Source organism: Bidens hawaiensis, unplaced genomic scaffold (genome assembly GCF_021521415.1).
Source record: "Bidens hawaiensis isolate Kalapana, Puna unplaced genomic scaffold, B.hawaiensis_p1.1 tig00018959_1, whole genome shotgun sequence".
Taxonomy (NCBI): domain Eukaryota; kingdom Viridiplantae; phylum Streptophyta; class Magnoliopsida; order Asterales; family Asteraceae; genus Bidens; species Bidens hawaiensis.
In genome coordinates, this window is record NW_027492880.1 from 239,548 (window position 1) to 258,888 (window position 19,341).

Genomic DNA, 19,341 nt, shown 5'->3' on the forward strand with positions numbered 1-19,341 from the left:
CGGAAGAAGGAGATGGTCGGATATCAGGGTTCTCAGATGCAGATTGGGTAGGTTGTCCGATTTCTCGACGATCTACCACCGGATATTGTGTGTTTGTTGGAGGAAATCTTGTATCATGGAAGAGTAAGAAGCAACACACGGTTTCCCGGTCGAGTGCCGAATCGGAGTATAGAGCCATGGCAGATGTATCATCAGAGATGACATGTGTACGTCGTCTTCTCATAGAACTCGGGGTTGTTTCTAATGACTTGATGCGGTTATACTGTGATAGTCAATCAACCATTCACATAGCCAAGAATCAAGTATTTCATGAGAGGACAAAACATATTGAGGTCGACTACCACCTTATCAGAGATCGAGTAGTAGACACACAAACTGATCCTCCATCCATTCAACCAGTTCATGTGAAGACAAATTTTCAGTTAGCAGACATTCTAACTAAACCACTCCGGAAAGCTCAGATAGATTTTATTTGTAACAAGTTGGGCATGATTGACATCTATGCTCCAACTTGAGGAGGATTGTTAGTTGTATTTAGTTATAATTAGGGTTTTAGCCCATGTAGTTGGTTAAAGCCCATGGGCCTTTTATGGGTTGAAAGCTAGGGTTTGCTTGTATATAAATAGATGTAGTTCCCTTTGTATTTTTCACACATTCAAGTAATAAACATTATTTTCACTACAACACTCTTCTTCTTTACAGTGGCATATAATGGTGGTGGCTAGGTTTTGTGAATGAGAATGAAGATGGTGAAAGGGGGAAGCTGATATTATATTGGTGTTTTTAAATAAATGTGTAAAATTACAACATCACCCTCATGTGCATTGCAAATGACCCGACTTAACGAGAAAAACTAACTTGGTTAGGGCTAAAAGACAAACATTGTTAGATTTGGAAACAAAAAGGATGAAACAAATCAATTTTAAATATAAAGGATGATGAGTGAAATTTGTTACAAAAATAAATGACAATTCCTGTAATTTTGTCTTAAAGTTTGAGAGAATTCACATTTTGTCCATCAAATTTTGTGATTAGAGTTTTTATAACATAGGAAGTAGTGTAAACTGTTGTGAATGAAGAAAATAGAAAATGTAATAATATTTATGTAGATTTGAAAAGTTACTTTTCACTCTTGCTAATTATTTAATATTTTTTAAGTGACTATGAATAGATAAAGTGAAAAAGGTAATGTGAAAAGAGAAAGAAATGAGAATGCTATGAATGGTGAGGATCTATTTGAAAAGAACAAAAACAGAAGAATAGTTATTGAGCTGAACCTAGCTGTATCAATGTTTGTGAATATTTATTGCCGTTAACCTGGCCGCATTCATGTTTGATAACAGTTATTGAGTTGAACCTAGCCGCATCTCTGCTTGTGATTCTAAAACATAATTATTTCTGAAATCTTTCATAACCCTAATAAAACCGCGTTATAAACCCTCTAATAAACCCTATAAACACGTTTTTAGTCGAGTAAAACGTGTCCTGCAATTTGCAAATCAAGCTCATGGCAGTAAAAGATGAACAAATAATACCTACAGATTCGACCATCGATGACGACAACACGATAAGAACAGGTAAAAATCATAACGTACGTTTTTGTAATTCTTGTGAAACATTTTTGAAAACATTTTCTTGAAATGAACCTACAGGCACGTTATGGACCACGGTTGCGCATATTTTAACCGCGGTGATTGGCTCGGGTGTCCTGTCATTGTCTTGGAGCACGGCTAAACTCGGTTGGATCGGAGGACCTATTGCATTGATTTGTTTTGCGTTTGTAACGTATGTTTCCTCGTCACTTTTAGCGGATTGTTACAGGTCTCCGGATCCCGTTACTGGAACTAGAAACCGAACGTATATTGATGCTGTTCGAGTTATCCTAGGTACACAAATTTGATTCTTTTATTTTATGTCGGTTTGTTAGGATCACATACAAATAACGGGAATAATTATGGTAACACTAAAATAATTATTATCACTCTGCGTTTATACATTTTATGTAATGATAATAATAATAATAATAATAACAATTACTCTAATTAGTTGTATAGTAGGTTAATTTCATTTATACCAGATCCCACCACTATGTTCGTAAGTATTAAACAATGGTGTGTTTGACAGGCGAAAAACAGGCATGGGTATGCGGTATTGTTCAGTATGTGATTTTTTATGGAACTGCGGTTGCTTATGTGGTAACAACTGCGACTTGTTTGGGGTAGGTAGTTGTTATTAAGGATCTCAATATTTCATAATGCATGGATGGTGAGTTTAATTAAGGTTGTTGATAATTTATCATTATATATGCAGGGCAATTCAGAAAGACGATTGTTACCATAAACACGGACGGGATGCTGATTGCAATGAATTTGTGGGCAACTTTTATATGTTGTTATTTGGACTGGTACAAGTTTTTATGTCACAAATACCGGATTTCCAAAGCATGGTTTTGGTGTCGGTTGTTGCAGCCGTAACGTCGTTTATTTACTCTTCTATTGGTTTTGGGCTTGGCCTCGCTCAAGTGATCGGTACAAATTAATCTCTTAATATTAGTTCTATCCTCACTCGGAAATCGTGTGTAATATGTCCGAAGCTAATTTAGATCATTTGAAACTGCAGAAAATGGAAAGATTGCTGGGAACGTTACAGGAGTCCCGGCTGCTAGTGTTACAGATAAATTATTGCAAACTTTTCAAGCACTTGGAGACATAGCATTCTCATATCCATATGCTGTTATTCTTTTAGAAATTCAGGTTAATAATTAGTTAATTAGATAGTTTGTTCAAAGTCAGTTGCTTATAAGATAATGTTTTGGTGTATTAAAGGATACTGTGAAGTCACCACCAGCAGAAAACAAGGTTACAAAACGCGCTTCAGCAATTGCAACTTTTTTGACGGGTTTTTTCTACCTTGGATGTGGATGTTTCGGGTATGCTGCATTTGGGAATGACACTCCAGGAAACCTCTTGACCGGACCCGGGTTTTCTGAACCTTATTGGCTCATCGACTTTGCTAACGTCTGCATTATAATACATCTACTAGGAGGATATCAAGTAAACCTTCATTTCTTCACATACACAAAACAAGTCACATTTTGACTTTTAAGGTCAACTAATGACTTCCAAATTTGAAATTGATATGGTTTGACCTCATAAGTCAAACTGACAGACTTTTCATATCAAAGCTATAACTTTTCATATTGGAAAGGTTTCTACCTTTTGGCTTGACCTTACAAAGTCAAACTGTTAATTTTTCACTTTTAAAATTGAAATCAACATGGATTTTTTTATCTTTCTTGACCATTACTTTTAAACTTGATTAATGTTTTATTTGAATTTAACATAAGTAATGAAATCAAATCCTTTATATTTTAGTTGACTTTAAAAGTCACACCTGTAATATTAATACAACCCTTTTCGATTCAAACAACAGCTATACAGCCAGCCAATATTTGCATTTGTCGAGAAAGGGTTAACCGAAAAGTTCCTGGCCGACAACCAGTTTGCGAAAAGAAACCATGAACTGAAGCTGCCATTATTACCTGTTATTCGGTTCAACATGTTGAGACTATGTGTCAGAACAACATACGTTGCAACAACAATCGCAATCTCGGTGCTGTTCCCATTCTTCAATGAGATTACGGGTGCGACTGGTGCACTGAATCTATGGCCAGTAGCCATATACTTTCCAGTAGAGATGTACATTGTGCAAAAAAAGGTGAAAACTTGGAGCCGAAAATGGATCGCTCTCGAAATATTCAATGGTGTGTTAATGATACTGTCGCTGGTGGCTTTAGTCGCGTCGGTAGCTGGACTCATCGAAGCAAAGATGAAATAGTAAATTAAAGGCAGACTAGCATAAGCTAAATGCGGCAGGTGCTTTAGGCCTCTAAGAAAAGGCTTCAATTTTTGTGTTCGCTTCAGGCCTCGACAAACGTTGAGCTGACCTTGATTAAAGGAAATGTAAATTATAATTATGCATGGCTTATTTTATCTTGTAACCGTAGTTTCTATTATTTTTATCTTATAACTATAACAAACAATAGAGTTAAGCTTGTGATCCAACTATATACTAAAACAATTGAGTTTGCTGCCACTTGCTCCTTTCCTATTGAACGAATTTCTATCCTTCCTAAATTATCCATCACTTCTCTATTTTTCTTACAATTTAAATAAATCAAAAAGAAATTAGATTTCTAATATTTTTAATACTTAATTAATTCATTTAATTCAATATTCAATATCAATATATTAACGAAGTTTAGGATTTTTAGGATTCAATCCTTTCCACCTCATTATACCAGTTTCTTCATATTCAACCTAATTTAATCAACAAAATCAACCATCGCTATTAGTTGACAGTTCAATCGGACAATGATAAGAAAACTCAAGTCTTCATCTCAATCGTACAATCATTCTTCTGCATCCTACAAATTCAATTTACACCGTCTTAGGGCGATTTTGGTTAACCGGAATACGCGATTTCCATCTAAATTAGGGCGATTTTGGTTAACCGGAATACGCGATGGTTTGAAATAATCATTGATCTGATTACATCCCTCAAACGATTTCAGTAGATCCATGTTTATTCTTAATCAGATCTTCGGAGACGGTTGCACTATCCTCAATGTATTTTATTTTCCGGTAAGTATATTATATTGGTTAATATATTATGTTTAATTAAACTAGCTTAGTATTTTGTATTATTCGTTAAGGTATCTGTAATTATTTTACCTAGGTTAGTATTGGGTATTGGTAATCTTAATTGTTAATGTTAGTTAAATCTTATATACATAACATCAACTATGTTTCCTATGGTTAATACTTTCTGCTTATTACTTAATTCATACTTCATTATATGTGTCATTGCCGATTTCAATTTCATTTACATTATATTTCATTGTTAAATTTTCAATTTAATGTTATATTTTTTCTAATTTTAAGTTTTGTTCTTTCTTAATTTTTTAATTTTTTAATGTGTAATTAACTACAAATTACAATGATATTATTTTGATTTGTATTGATTAATATCATTAATAATACGTAACAACTTTTCAAATTCGAAATTTGAATTCTTAGTCAACTTAATTTTCAAATTTGAATTCGTAGTCAGCTATAACTTACTAGTTTTTATGATTTGGTTATAAATATATCCCTATCTACATTCTGCAAATTTTGGAAAGTTGTTAATCAGTTATTATAAAAATACAAATACAATTACAAATCCATAATGTATTATTTACTTTTACTAAATTTAGTAGTTATTTACTTTTACTAAATTTAGTAGTAGCTAAATCGTAGTACCAAAATAGTATTACCAAAAGAAGTTGATATCAATACTATTTTTTAAATCCATGATTGTATTCCGTCAATTAACTATATTTAGAGCTTTCCTTTTTTTTTTTGACAATTCAAAGTTTGTAACAAAGACTCTGTGTCTATATATCCTATAATCATAATGAAGACATATACACACTTCTCACTTTCTTGGTCTTCGTTTCATATTTTTTTCATTGTCAAGGTTTTTCATTTTCTTTCATACACATAAATATTTCTTTTCACTCATGTAAATGTTATTTACTGATTCTAGAATCTTTGCTTGAATTTTGTTTTTGTTACACAGCAATATGGAAGCATCAAACATTACCATGTTTAACGGTTTGGATGTTTCGAACAACGATTGTGTGTTGAAGGTTCGTATACTTAGACTGTGGCGTTTGAAGGACAACAATAAACCAGGAGAGGACTGGTCCATTGAAATGATTTTACAAGATGAGATGGTATGCAAACTATGCATACAATAATTGTTTATGTTTTTTATTTCTTTCTTATTATATAAAATTAATTGTTATAATGTTTGTCTTATTAATAACGTAGCAAGGTCATAGAATGCAGGCGTATGTAAGGAAAGCTTGCATACCGAAACATGATGTTTGGCTAGCTGAGAATCGATCATTGATTGTTCGAAAACCTTCCCTTGGTGCAAATCTGTCAACATACCGTTATGTTGACAGCCCACATAAGCTCTGTTTCACATCAGAAACTCGACTTTCGATTTGTGATGAGTTTAAAGGTCACATTTATGGATTGTCTTTTGCTACCTTTGATAATATCAAAAGCAAGAACGTAACTCATAATGGAACAATAGGTTTCCTCTTTTTCATCTTCTGAATAAATATAGTTTTAAATTCTATACATTAAATGACGACAGTTAAATAGGATCGTTTAATATATCTTTCATCCCTCATTATAAATTATTTCCCAGATGTAATCGGTCATGTCAGTAAGTTTTTTACCAATAAAAACTCATTCTTCCGAGAGTCACAACACCATAATCGAAGAACCATGGAATTTGCTGATTTGAGGTATTGTAAATAATATATATTCTCATGTATAATTAAATAATTAATATTTGTTAACTTCTAATTTTCGATGGATGGACCAGTGGCAATAAGATTTTTCTCACCTTATGGGATGACTATCTTAAACAATTTACCAAATACGTTGCTGACAACCCTAATGAGGAGTATCTCATTATCGTCCTCCAATTCGCACGAGTCAAGTACTATGGATGTATCATTATAAATTGAATATTTTATATTTTATCCTTAAAATTCTTAATAGTTAATAATTCTAATTTTACATACGTGTATATGATTTTGGCAGAAAATATATATGTTCAAAACTCCTATGGTAACGCTGTTTTAAGGTTGATGATCAATGATTACTTGTATGAAGTGATTGATTACAAGAAACGGTAATTTATTATAACTATTTAACTGCAATCTAATTTTATTACATGTATACATTGTTATTTATTTTAAACATCTTATGACTTAATTTTTTAAATAATAGGTTGCTTGAAATATCCTCTCAAGTCGATGTCGAAGTACCTAAACCGGTTGGTTCATCTATGCTGCTAACTGTTAAGGATGAGTTTTTGAAGAAGTATCCGTTCTATTCAATTAGTGATCTTTGTACCATTTTGGAGGTATATAACCATTTGTATTTATAAAAACTCATGTTCAGTTTTTTTTACTAAAAAGTTCATTATGTGTTATATTGTAGGCTAAAAACGTCATCATAATTGGTTAACGTTAAGGCAATAGTGGGTAACAAGGAATGGTACTATAATGGATATAAACGTTGTAGAAGTTACTTCTGTTTTTGTTGATGGAGTGAAGGTTTATGAATGTAAGAAATCAAGTTGTAATTCTCTAGGCGTAAACGCTGGACCAAGGTACTATTTTATAGATTTAAAATATATAATACTAATACTTTTTTATTTAATAATATTAAAGTTAAAAGGTGTTTTATAAGACTTTTTTAAATAATCCTCTTTATGTTACAGATTCCGTATTCCAATTCGTGTCCAAGATACAACCGGTGTTGTCTCGCTTACGTTGTTTGATCGTGATGCAAGACAGTTGTTTAATAAAGCTGCTAATGAATTTGTTACCAGTGATGTTGAGGTATGACTTTCTTAGATAATAAGTCAATTTATATTTTGTTATATCATCCATTATTTGTCAAAACTCCACATTTGTACACTGTTGACTTCAATATATTACTTTTGTGTTTATTATATTGTTTTTTTGTTCATTTTTTAAAAAAACATCAGTTTTCTAATATCTTATATACATAAAATAAAACGCAAACTACTTCTATCCGATTGAACCTGATTTTCAAATCGTTGACTTTTCTTTTGTTATAGTTTTGAAATCCCTTAAATGAATATTGATTTTGTTTAGTTACAATCATTTCCTTAATTGTTATGTTGAAGCTTGATCCGATGCACACGTTTTCGGAAGAACTCAATATTATATTAGAGAAAAAATTTGCGTTCATTGTTGAGGTTAGTGACTGCAATATCAGAAACTCGTATGACGTATACGGTGTCAGCAAGTTAACAAATGACGAGGATGTTCTTAATGATCTTGATAAACAGCTTGCTCATGGTCAGGTATGATTACTGTTTCCGTTTTTAGAACTACTCAAATGTACATAACCAAATTGTGTATTTATTTCATTTATAATATAATTAAATTTAACTTCATGTGCAGCCTAATGACAAACAGTCTTTAGTCTTTAACAGTTGGATCAACCTCTTGCCTGAAATCAACCGAAAAGGTAACACCTTTAACATAATTCTGGATTATTAATCAGTTTCTCTTAATATAATAATTTTATAAACCTAAACGCTTATACTAAAAACATGAATGATAAACTGATTCGTAGGAGTTGTTGACGCCTTCGTCCGACCACTTGACTCCTATTTCAAATTCTGAAGATGTAATTCCTGATCGTATTTCATCGCTTGATGGGAAGGATATTTCTTTACCAATGATTGTTGCTAAGGAATATTGATCAGAAAAACGGTTTATACAATGGAACAAGATTACAGGTTATTCAATGCGGTAGGCGTTTTATCGAAGTAAAGGTCATTTCGGGTACAAGCATTGGTCATCGCACTTACTTAACTCGAAGTACACTAACTCCTGCAGATAAAAAATTGCCATTCAAGTTGAAAAGAAGACAGTTCCCTATAGCGATTTGTTTTGCAATGACAATTAACAAAAGTCAAGGCCAATCCTTAGCAAGAGTTGGAATATATCTTCGCCATCCGGTGTTTACACATGGTCAGTTATATGTGGCTTTATCCAGAGTGAAGAGTAGAGCCGGAATTAAAATGCTTATCTTAGACAAGGAGGGTAAAGTTACAAATCAAACTACAAATGTGGTTTATAAGAAACTATTTAATAATATATGAAGTTGTTACTATTTATCGATGGAGTTATTGTAAAAATCGTTTTATTTTCCTTGGAAAGTTATCTTTAATAAAGATTTAATTTTGATACAAAAGATATTAATTGTATATTCTATTATCGTCGCAATATGTATGTATGAATTTTGTTTTTGACTTTCAAATTATCGTTTGATGTTACAAGATTTAATTATTTCCACCCGTGACGTTCACGGGTCAATAACCTAGTATTTTATTAAATTAATTTAAGACTTATGATGTTTCATTATTAAATTGATTCAAGACTTGTCATGAGTCGGTAATTATCAAAGTTAACCTTTAGTTCTGATGTTTTATTAAAGGGATAAATGGATAATTATGGTTTGGCCATTTGACCAATCAATTTACAAATACAAACAACATGGAAATTATGGTTTTATAATTTTATTTCAATAATAGCAGCCCTTCATGTGGCAAATTCTCGCTTATATTGCGTGAAAAACATAAAATTTCACGCCAAAAATTAAAAAGTAATGTTTTAATAGTTTGACAATTCAGGAGGAAAGGGTTTTCCCAAGATTTATTGGGTTTCTTCCTGAATTGATGGTTAGACATTATTGCCTAATGGAGATGGATATGATCGCGTGGTTCTGCTGGTGACATGATGATACTCCAGTGGTCCGTAAGTGATCCTAATTTGCCATTCAAAAAAAAAAATAGTTTGACAGTGTCCCAGCTTGAATATTTATGGGAACTAGGTGTCATAGCCGGCGCGATGCGCCGGCCTGATGTTATTGGTAGTCGTATACCGTATCAACCTGAGTGGAGCGGTTGCTAGTCGAAGTGAATTTGATCGATGATGGGTTACGACACTGAAAATAAATCGAAAGGACATTTTGTTGATTGTTAAATACAACAAAATAATATAACAAAAATTGCGCATTGTGGTGGCGAACACGATGCGAATTTGATGGGTATCGAGTTACGGTACCGAAAGTAAAGCAACAAAATAATTTTGTCTACACCACAGATACAACAAAGTAACATGTTTAAAACAAAAAGGAAAAAAACCTAAGGTGAACAAAAAACAACATAATCAACGAAAAAAACCCCCAAAATGTAGCACAAAATAAATCCGTATTACGACGACCTAATATGAGTTCAGTTGGTACTAACGCTAAAAAAGCTTACGCGTTGTGGTGACTGGTGGCGAACCAAGAGAAATTCATTTAACTCATGCGTTACAATGATGAACCAGAATTCGATAGATATAGACATTAGTTAATATTCTAAAAAAATATAACGTAAAAGAATAAAAAGCATATGAATCTTTAGAACCAAGTAACCAACAAGCTTGGGTCCATCAAAAAAAAAATCTATCATTCCTAAGCTAACAAAAGTCGAACGTGAGTTGCATTATAGTTGGAATTTAAGACTTAATAAATTACACCAAGCCATCACACCAACAATCAATCTTTGTTAATGGCTAGAAATAAATTCACTTAAAGGGAAAGTCAAATTGAGAGAAAACATTTGTGGCACCGACAAATCATTATTTATCTATATAGATAATTTCTCGCCTATAAAAATTTATTATATTTATAAATATACAATTTCAACTGAATTTTACATTACTAAGTTGTACAAACTGCAGTCATAGTTGTACTATATCCTTCTTAGTTAGAGTGGCATCAAAGGTTGTACAATCTGAAGCATAAGGTGTACCAAGTTTTAATTGGACCTTCAAACCTTCCACAGCTTCAACCACGTTTTTGCTACTCTCTTTCATCAAAACCAAACGCCGCTCCCACAAGTGAAATCTGTTTCTCTACCTTCACTAATGGGCGGTGGTGTGGTGTGGTGTTGCCGGGTTCCACTTGGGAACCCTAGGCGACGGCGCACAACGATGATCGTTGTTTGACCGGTGGCTGTTTGCTCCGACGTGGCGAGGCAAGATCCGGATGGTATGGTCAGGACTATGCAACTGTGATTTTGCAGCCATTTTCATTACCCAGTTGCATATCTGAGCCTCTGCAATTGGCTTTTGGTTATACTTTGTGCATGTACATATGTTGCTGCTTATGCTACAACAGCTTATGAATTGATGCATTTCCCTAATTAGGCTTTCGGTTTAAATGTTGGTGATGCCGGAGATGGTGGCCGTTGTCTGTTATGGGAAATTGTTATCATTGGCAGGTTCCGATTCGGAACTGTAGGCGGCCATGAAGTGCATGCTCTAATGAATATAAATCCTATCTTTTTTTGGGTGTTAAGGCTATGATAACGAGCCTTGGTTCATCCGAGCCACAATTTTATTAGCTATGTATTGGCTTTCTCACGATATTTTAGCTTTTATCTCAATGATGGTGCACGTAGGGTCATCTGAGAGGTGTTCGGATCTTCACTCAGATGTCTGTGTTGCTAATGAATGCAAATGCTATCTATTTTGGGTGACAAGGCTATGATGACGAACACCGGTTCAACCTTTCTTATTCGCTTTGATCATTTTTTAGGCTGTCTTATTTGCTATGTTAATCGATGACCGATTTCATGGTAAAGTATACATGGTGCCAAAACGTTCACATACAGATTGTATTGTTACAAAAGCGTTAAGTTGACAGGTTCATTTTAAGTGTCGTTGTGTATTTTTTTGGTTGGGAAATTTAATATTTATGTTGTTATTGGATGTTTTCATTTTCAATCACTACTAGAAAATTGGGCAATTGCCACCAAAATTTGCTACCAAAAAAAAATGTTGCAAATTTAGCGACCGATTTGGCATATTTGCTACCGAAAATGCGAATTACTTGACACGGTGGCTAAGCGGTCGGAGTTTTTGCAACCGTTAATATTCGGTGGCTAAGCGGTCGGAGTTTTTGCAACCGTTGGCTAGGCGGTCAGAGTTTTTGCAACCGTTGGCTAGGCGGTCGGAGTCGGAGTTTTTTTGCAACCGTTGGCTAGGCGGTCGGAGTTTTTGCAACCGTTGGCTAGGCGGTCGGAGTCGGAGTTTTTTTTTGCAACCGGTGACTAGGCGGTCGGAATTTTTTTTGCAATCGGGGGCTAGCGATCGGAAATTTTGCAACCGGTGACTAGGCGGTCGGAATCTTTTTTGCAACCGGTGGCTAGGCGGTAGGAAATTTTGCAACCGGTGATAAGCGGTCAGAGTTTTTTTAACCCTTTATTTTAAAAATTGATATGCTTCTACAAAAACAACTATAATCTTGATATGTTTCGGTTTATAAATAATGATTTATTAATGACTTAAAAATATATTGTGTGTATAATATCTGATATTGTGAAAGTTAAACGAGCCTAGTTGGTTATACGAGCCAGTCTTTGTGAAAGTTAAACGAGCTGATCTTGAGCCTAGTTGAGCTTGGTCTCGATTCAGCTCGGCTCGTTTCCACCCCTAAACAACACCAAAATCAAAAATATGGGGGCATTTTGTGTTGGTTGTCTTTATTCGATTAACCCTTTTGGAATTATTTAATTATTGGACCAATTAACAAAAAGCTTGAAACAAGCCGAGTCTTATAAAGCCCGAGCCTCAATTAAAGATCATTTAGTTAAAGCCCGAGCTTTTTTTTGGAAGATCGTTTGTGCTCGTAGAGCCTTAACAACCGTAGTGTAAAGCTCGAGTGTTAGAAAAGCGCTCAAAATGAGCCCTGCTCGAGCTCGAGTACGTCAAAAGCTAAGTCAGCAGCACCACTACTCTTGTCCAGAATCCAGACCTACTGGGGCAGTCTTTGACTTATCAGATTAGTTTACAATAATAGATCAGCTAAAAATAGATATCAGATAATATAATGCGACTCGAGCACGGGTGCCAATTGCTAAGGCCCGCACGCATAAAGGGAAAGTAACCAATACACTAGAGCAAAGGAATAATATAATAAAAAATAATATTACAGCATATTCATCGGTTATTATCATGTTCTCTGGTGAAATATTCTAACCTAATTGCCCCTAGCATCTGCTCCGACGATCATCTCCACCACTGCGTACATCAGCCGCGAAGCATCACTCGGTACCTCTCACTCCACCGATTAATTCGTCTGGTACGTTTATTTTCTCAGTCACTCACACAATACTATTTCGCAATTTCTTGCACAACAATCATTGATTGTTAGATTGACAGGTTAGATTATGAACGATTGTTAGCATTGAAGATTAGGTTATGAACGATTGTTAGCATTAACGATTAGATTATGAATATAGATATGCTTTGCACAACAATCATCGGTTAGATGGAGTTGTGTGTTGCTCATCTGCGATATCCATGATCCAGATCAGTCAAAGCTCTAATCTCTGGTTCATTTTGTTGAATTATGCCTTCTATTTGATTGTTGAATCAAATTTTGTGTATAATTGCTTTGTGTATTGATATTTGACCTAATTTTACTTTTAATTAATTGATCTGTAATTGAATTATTTAAGCTAAGTGTGAATTAAGATTTTGAATTCATTAGGTATTTAGCCAATTGATTTAGCGAAATAGTGTTACAGAATGTAGATATCTTGTAATTTTGCATAAACCATGGCGAAACACTTCTATCTTTGTTGAAAATTTGGAAATTATCGACATTAAACATATAATATCAATGTTTAGTGGTGAGGATGTAGCAGTAACAACAGAATACAAGTTGGCTTTGAATGCTTATAACATAATTTTATACATAATAACATTATTACATAAATATATATTTATAATATTAATTAAACTATATAAATAATAGGCTTGTTTAGGATCGCGAGCCATATTGAGCTCAATCAATGAAGCTTGGACTAAGTGTTCATGCTCGTTAAACAGGTGAATTTTTAGACTTGAGCTCGTTTACACTTGTTTAAGTCGAGCTTTTAGTAAGCCGATCTCAGGTAGCTCACGAGTGTCTTGGGTCGTTTTACTCCCTAATGGTAAGCACTTGAGTCCCTCTACTTAGTATTGTATAAGGCACGTAAAGAGAGTGTCACTAACCTTAGCTTTTTGCAAGTAATGCATATGCTTGTCTTTTGTTGATATTTGTAGTTTTGACAAGACAGGAACACTCACATTTGATGACCCGAAAATTCTTGCTTCTTGTCAACTCCCTAATCGAAGGTGGTTACTTTTTTTTCTCCATATACTAGGTTTGTAAACTAACAAACGAACAGTCGAACACGAACAAAGTATGTTCGTGTTCGTGTTCGTTTAACTTTAATCAAACAAACATCTGAACACGAATAGTACATGAATGGGATATTTTTGTCCGTGTCCGTTCATTAAGATAGTGAACAGGTTCGTGTGTTCGTGCTCGTTGTGTTTATTTAATTACATTATCAATGAATGGTTCGCGAATGTAAATGAATGAACATAAATGAGCTAAAACTAGTTAAAAGTAATGTGAAGAACAATGTGTTGGGGCTAAAAAGTTTTTATGTTCGTTCTTCAACTTAATGTCTGTTAGAGGAGACTGATAGCTGTTGGCACAAGATTTTCTAATTTCAGTTTTGGCCCGCTCGGCTTCCTGTGCAGCAACTTGTTTGGCTTCAATTGCAGCAGTAAAAAGTATATCTTCGTTGCGCCCCAAAAAATGTGGCCACAATAAGTTGTGAGTAGAAGTGTGAAGAAAAAAACAAAAACCAAACAGCATTTGTAACCGGAAAAAACCAAAAAGAAGTGTGAATTCGGTTTTCTGTTCCACAAATCTTGCTTAGTCGGATAAGCAAAAGCAAACCGAAATCAAACAGAGAAACAAAAAAATAACCTATTTAATCAGTGCGATAGACACATTTCCAATTTAGATCGATTCGGTTTTCAATTAGGACCAAAAGTATTCAAAACCGAATAGAATTAACCAATATCCAAATCATTTCTAATTTGGATCGGTTTAGTATGATTAAAAGAGTTCCGGTGCGAGCTCCACTCATTTAGATTTCAATTTCTAAAGCTTGAGCTCGGCTAGTGAAAAGTTTTTCATGCTCGGGCTCAGCTCATTTATTATTTATTTTATTAATATATTTTTATAGAATATAATAAATATTAATTAATTATCTTTATCATAACTTTATAAAAAATAAATATTACTATAAATTATAAATTTAATACAGTAATTTAAATATATATAGAGCTCATTTATTTAAATTTATATAAATAATAGCGAGCCCGGCTCGATTCGAGTTGTTAACAAGCCGATATCGAGTAGCTCACAAGCGACCCGACTCGTTTACACCCCTACAGGGTATATACAGGTGAAAGAATAGGGGGCTATGTGGCATACCACTCTCTGAGTAATAAGCTGCTAAAAAGGTTTAAAACATAGGAAAACATGTATCCCGAGGTACTAACCTTGGATAATTTTGAACGTTTATTATTAGTTTTACTGTTTGATGTTGTCATGACCATCAATTATCATGCATATAAGTCAGGTTGGTTTCACAACTTGGGCCCGCAGCAACACGCGGGTACGATTACTAGTTATAATATTAAAAGGAAAACATAAACAATAATGTATATTTTTATTAAGTTGATAGAAATTGTTAACTGATACATACCATTTGTAGATCACGGCTACCAGAAGTGCTTTCTACAAGATGGGGTCGTGCTGCTGTTAACACTGTTGTATTGCATCCTAATCAGGTGTCTAATCCTTCTTGAAACTACATTATTTTCAGTTCGATTAAGTATGGGACTTGACTGCAAATTCGTGCAGCTGTGAGCTGGTAGGCGATCTGTCATTTCATTTTCTTAACGTTTTTCAATTGTATGCTTAGGTTTTGAATTTCTGACACAAAAAACATGGGTTTAAACGGGTTCGGTTAGTTTTGTGTCAAACCTACCAAAAACATGTTTAGCTAAACGGCTAGGGTCCGGTCACACTGACTGGTTCATGCGGGTTGAAGAAACACCATTGATTTCTTTAACCTCTATACATTGGTTGTTTTGTAGATTGAAAAGTTAAAGATGTTTATCAAGGAGCTCTCAAGGAAAAGATAAAAGAGGAAAAGAATGTTAAATGGAATTATTGAAGAGTTGTGACTGAAAAGGAAAAAAGATAAGGCAGAGAAAGATTCTATACACAATATAATGACAGATTGAAGTGATGTTAGTAACTACGGAATGTTTTTTATATAATTTTGAAACATGGATAAATGCATATTTATAAAAATATGACTATTAGCATATTTAAATATAAAAATTGCTGAAACAAAATACATATATAAAAATATAATTTGGTCGCAGACCGCTCTTATGGTAGCAGGATTTGCGACCGTTCTAACAGTAGCAAAAGTTGCGACCGCTCTTATGGTAGCAGGATTTGCGACCGTTCTAACAGAGCAAAAGTTGCGACGACCGCTCTTTGATAGCAAGACTTGCGAATACTCTTTGGTAGCAAAAATTGGCTGATTTGCAACCGTTTTTATGGTAGCCAAATACAGTCGCAAATGTGTAGAAGCGGTTGCAAATCGGTCGCAATAGGGCTTTTGCGATGTGTGTTTTCAACATGGTCGCAACATGGTCGCAACATGGTCGCAACATGGTCGCAACATGGTCGCAACATGGTCGCAACATGGTCGCAACATGGTCGCAACATGGTCGCAACATGGTCGCAACAAGGCATTTGCTACCGTTTTGCGACCGGAAATGCTGTCGCAAAAACTCATTTTTCTAGTAGTGAATGTTGCGTGCCAGTTAATTATTTTTTTGTCATCAGCTAATTTTACATGGCAAATGACTAATTGTTGGATCAAAAGACAGGTCGGTATAACCACCAGCTAAACGGGGGTAAATGTTACAGTAGTGATTGTTTCGCGATCTTTATAGTCGATGATGTTGGTTGAGCCTTTGTGGGTTCGTGTTTTTGATGTCATCAATGCGTGATTGGGTTAAACGAGTGAACCAATTGGCTTAAGTGTGCTAATCTGTTGGGTTCAACAAAATATTGCGCTCTTTTAACTATTGGCGATGAAACATGGATATGATCTATGAAAGCTTGAATCAGGAAGTACATAATGGCTACTGATGGGGCGAATTACTAAGATCAATAAGAAGATTGATTCTGGTATGGATCTGACTATGTATGCTATTACAATTTTTTTATGAGATTAATTCTTGGCCTTCATTAGTTACAAATAATTGTTTAGAAAGATGGATTAGTGGGTTTAGATTGACCCATTCTTATACCCAGAGCATAGATTATAATTAAAAGTTAGAACAATTAGTTGTGTATGACTTTTCAATAAATATAGTAATTTGATAATTTTTTATTGGCAAGGAAAATGACTATTTATGTTCCTTTGGGTTTTGCAGAATACTTGGCAAGGTGAAATATGCTACTCTTGCTTATCTCTGAATTAGTTGATGTATTTGATTTATGGTATGTTTATTAATGAAAGTCCCTCACTTTTGGTAGAATATAGCCATTGTTTTGGTTTTTTTTTTGTTTGGTTAACGGTGTATTAACTATATTGGATTGTTTGGGCTTTTAAGTATACTTTGTATCAACTATATGCGATTGTTTGGGCTTCTAAGTATAATTGGTTACATACTTCATTTTATGGTTTGGGGTTGAATTCATTGACGTCATTGGAGATGCGTAATCAAAGCAAATACGTGATAAGATTGTATTTTCAGTTTCACAGCGCGGCGGCTCTAAATACTAGTATGTTACAATTACAAAGGTTTATGTGCATTTAGGGTTGCACCTCCTGCATTCTGATTTGTAACTACTACCTTCCTCATATAATTTATTGCTTTTATAGTTAGTGGGTTTTGTTTATGAGTGATTCACCTTTTAATATCCTTATGCGTGTCAACGGAGGTCATTGTTGTGTTAACACCTATTTACACGTCAACAAAATCACGTCCTCATCCCCCTTGCGACTCCAACACCATGGATATTTGCTATGAACCTCCTACTCTCATGACAATGAACATTATGAACATGTTTCTATCTTTTGTTTTCGTTAATCAATCGTTATGGATTTGGCATTAATAACTCCTAACCCCTTGACAAAAAAGGTCTTCTAGCCGTTGGGATTCTTGGTATACCATATCAGAACCTAATGAACAAGGTTGGCTGCTTTGAGTGTTAAATTACCAAATTTTGATTGCATGGTTCTGTTAGATTACAAAATTGGGATTTTTTTTTGCCTCTTTCAGTTAGGGCTTCTCTGCCTATAATCTCGAAAGTTACTTTCGTCTGATTTTCTACTATGTTGATGGTGATATCCACTGCCTTCACCTGTTTCTGCCTAATTGAAAGTATATCTCTTTATTGCATAATGAATCTTTATTAGTGCAAATTGATTATGATAAATAATTTAATTAATACGTTTTTCAATTGCAGTGGTTAGATAGTTGATGTCTACCTGGTGCTCTTGCAAATATTCTTCCTCAAAATATAAAGGTAAAGCAAAAAAATTACGACTTATGTAGTTTTAGTTCATTCATATAAAAAAAATTTCAATTCAGGTTGGATAGAAGCCACTTAAAGTTTTTAGCTTTCTTTTTTCAAGTTTTTTTATTTGTTTAAAGTTTTAGTTGGTATGAGTGTGCTTGGTAAATTTATATATGGACTTTGTAATTTTTTTTTCTAACTGAAATAAGTATAAACAATTGGATTATGGGATGACGGGTTGGGTCTAATGATCTTGCTAAGTAGACTTTGTAATTTAGTGAATTTTTGAACTTAACCTATTAGCAGTGTACTAGGACTTTGGAAGTAGCTTTTCATTTTACTACTGGCATATGGCAATCAAGGTTTGATTTTTCTTACCTTTTCTTATTTAACAAGCTTTATTATTAGTGTTTGTTTTAGCCTTTTTGTCACAGGCTGATGTTTCGAATCTGGATGCACATTCTGAGCACTAACTATGCATTTATACTGTGTGAGTTGATATATATTTCTGTAACTTTATAAACTTTTTGCATTAAATTTGGAAACTTTTGCATTTTGATTTCCGCTTTTGCACATGAGGTTTAGGGTTTTGAAAGGAGTTTACTAATTTAGTTCTGTGTTTTGAAGAGATTTGGACCAAAAGGCAAACGGACATAGGTCACAGAACTATGCTAAAGGTTGGATTTTTGCTTATTGTATCGTCTATCAAGTTGTTTGGAAGTTTTTGTTAACAGTGTTAAGTTGTTTTCTTAGACAAAAGTTACAATTTGCTGTTGGTGTTATATATACATATTACATGTCTGTCAATATATTGCCTAAACTTTGGTGTTATCTGAGTTTTTGATTAATGGTTGTTTAATGCCTTTGTATCCTGGAAACAACTCATAAACATCATTATTTAAACTGTTAAATTTCGCCATTTTAGTTTGTTATGTGTAAAGTTAATGACCACATGCAATCCTTTTCAGGTGTTGTAATAGCGTTATCAAAGGCTTTGAAACATTTATTGGTTCAAGCTAGGGTGTTGTCTTGCCATCCATGGTACGTCTTCGATATTATATATTTGTTGTTTTTAATTTGTCTTTATATTATGCAATTTTTACATGTTTACTTGTCAAAGTCATTATATGCTGTAGTTGTAGGTATTTATTTCGTTTGGGTTGCTGTAGATTTTGAAGTGATTAACAAGTATGCATAACATATATTAGTATATAGCACATAT

At 34.0% G+C, this 19,341-nt stretch overlaps 1 protein-coding gene and 1 long non-coding RNA gene across 4 annotated transcripts; both read left to right on the forward strand.

Annotated features, from left to right (window-relative positions):
- Positions 1 to 1,507: 1,507 nt before the first annotated feature.
- On the forward strand, positions 1,508 to 4,014 carry LOC143557428 (putative amino acid permease 7). The gene is made up of 7 exons (XM_077046502.1): positions 1,508 to 1,577; positions 1,653 to 1,886; positions 2,125 to 2,218; positions 2,311 to 2,528; positions 2,620 to 2,753; positions 2,826 to 3,053; positions 3,433 to 4,014. Exons 1-7 carry the CDS (start codon positions 1,508 to 1,510, stop codon positions 3,835 to 3,837), a joined length of 1,383 nt encoding a protein of 460 aa, XP_076902617.1. The 3' UTR covers positions 3,838 to 4,014.
- A 13,743-nt stretch (positions 4,015 to 17,757) lies between these two features.
- On the forward strand, positions 17,758 to 19,112 carry LOC143557417 (uncharacterized). Of its 3 annotated transcripts, none has more exons than XR_013139571.1 (3): positions 17,758 to 17,793; positions 18,069 to 18,609; positions 19,088 to 19,112. It is a non-coding gene; the product is annotated as an uncharacterized LOC143557417 (long non-coding RNA). The 3 variants fall into 3 exon arrangements; XR_013139570.1 differs by lacking the exon at positions 17,758 to 17,793 and adding an exon at positions 17,809 to 17,983; XR_013139572.1 differs by lacking the exon at positions 17,758 to 17,793 and having other exon boundaries at positions 18,004 to 18,128; positions 18,329 to 18,609.
- The last annotated feature ends 229 nt before the right edge of the window (positions 19,113 to 19,341 follow it).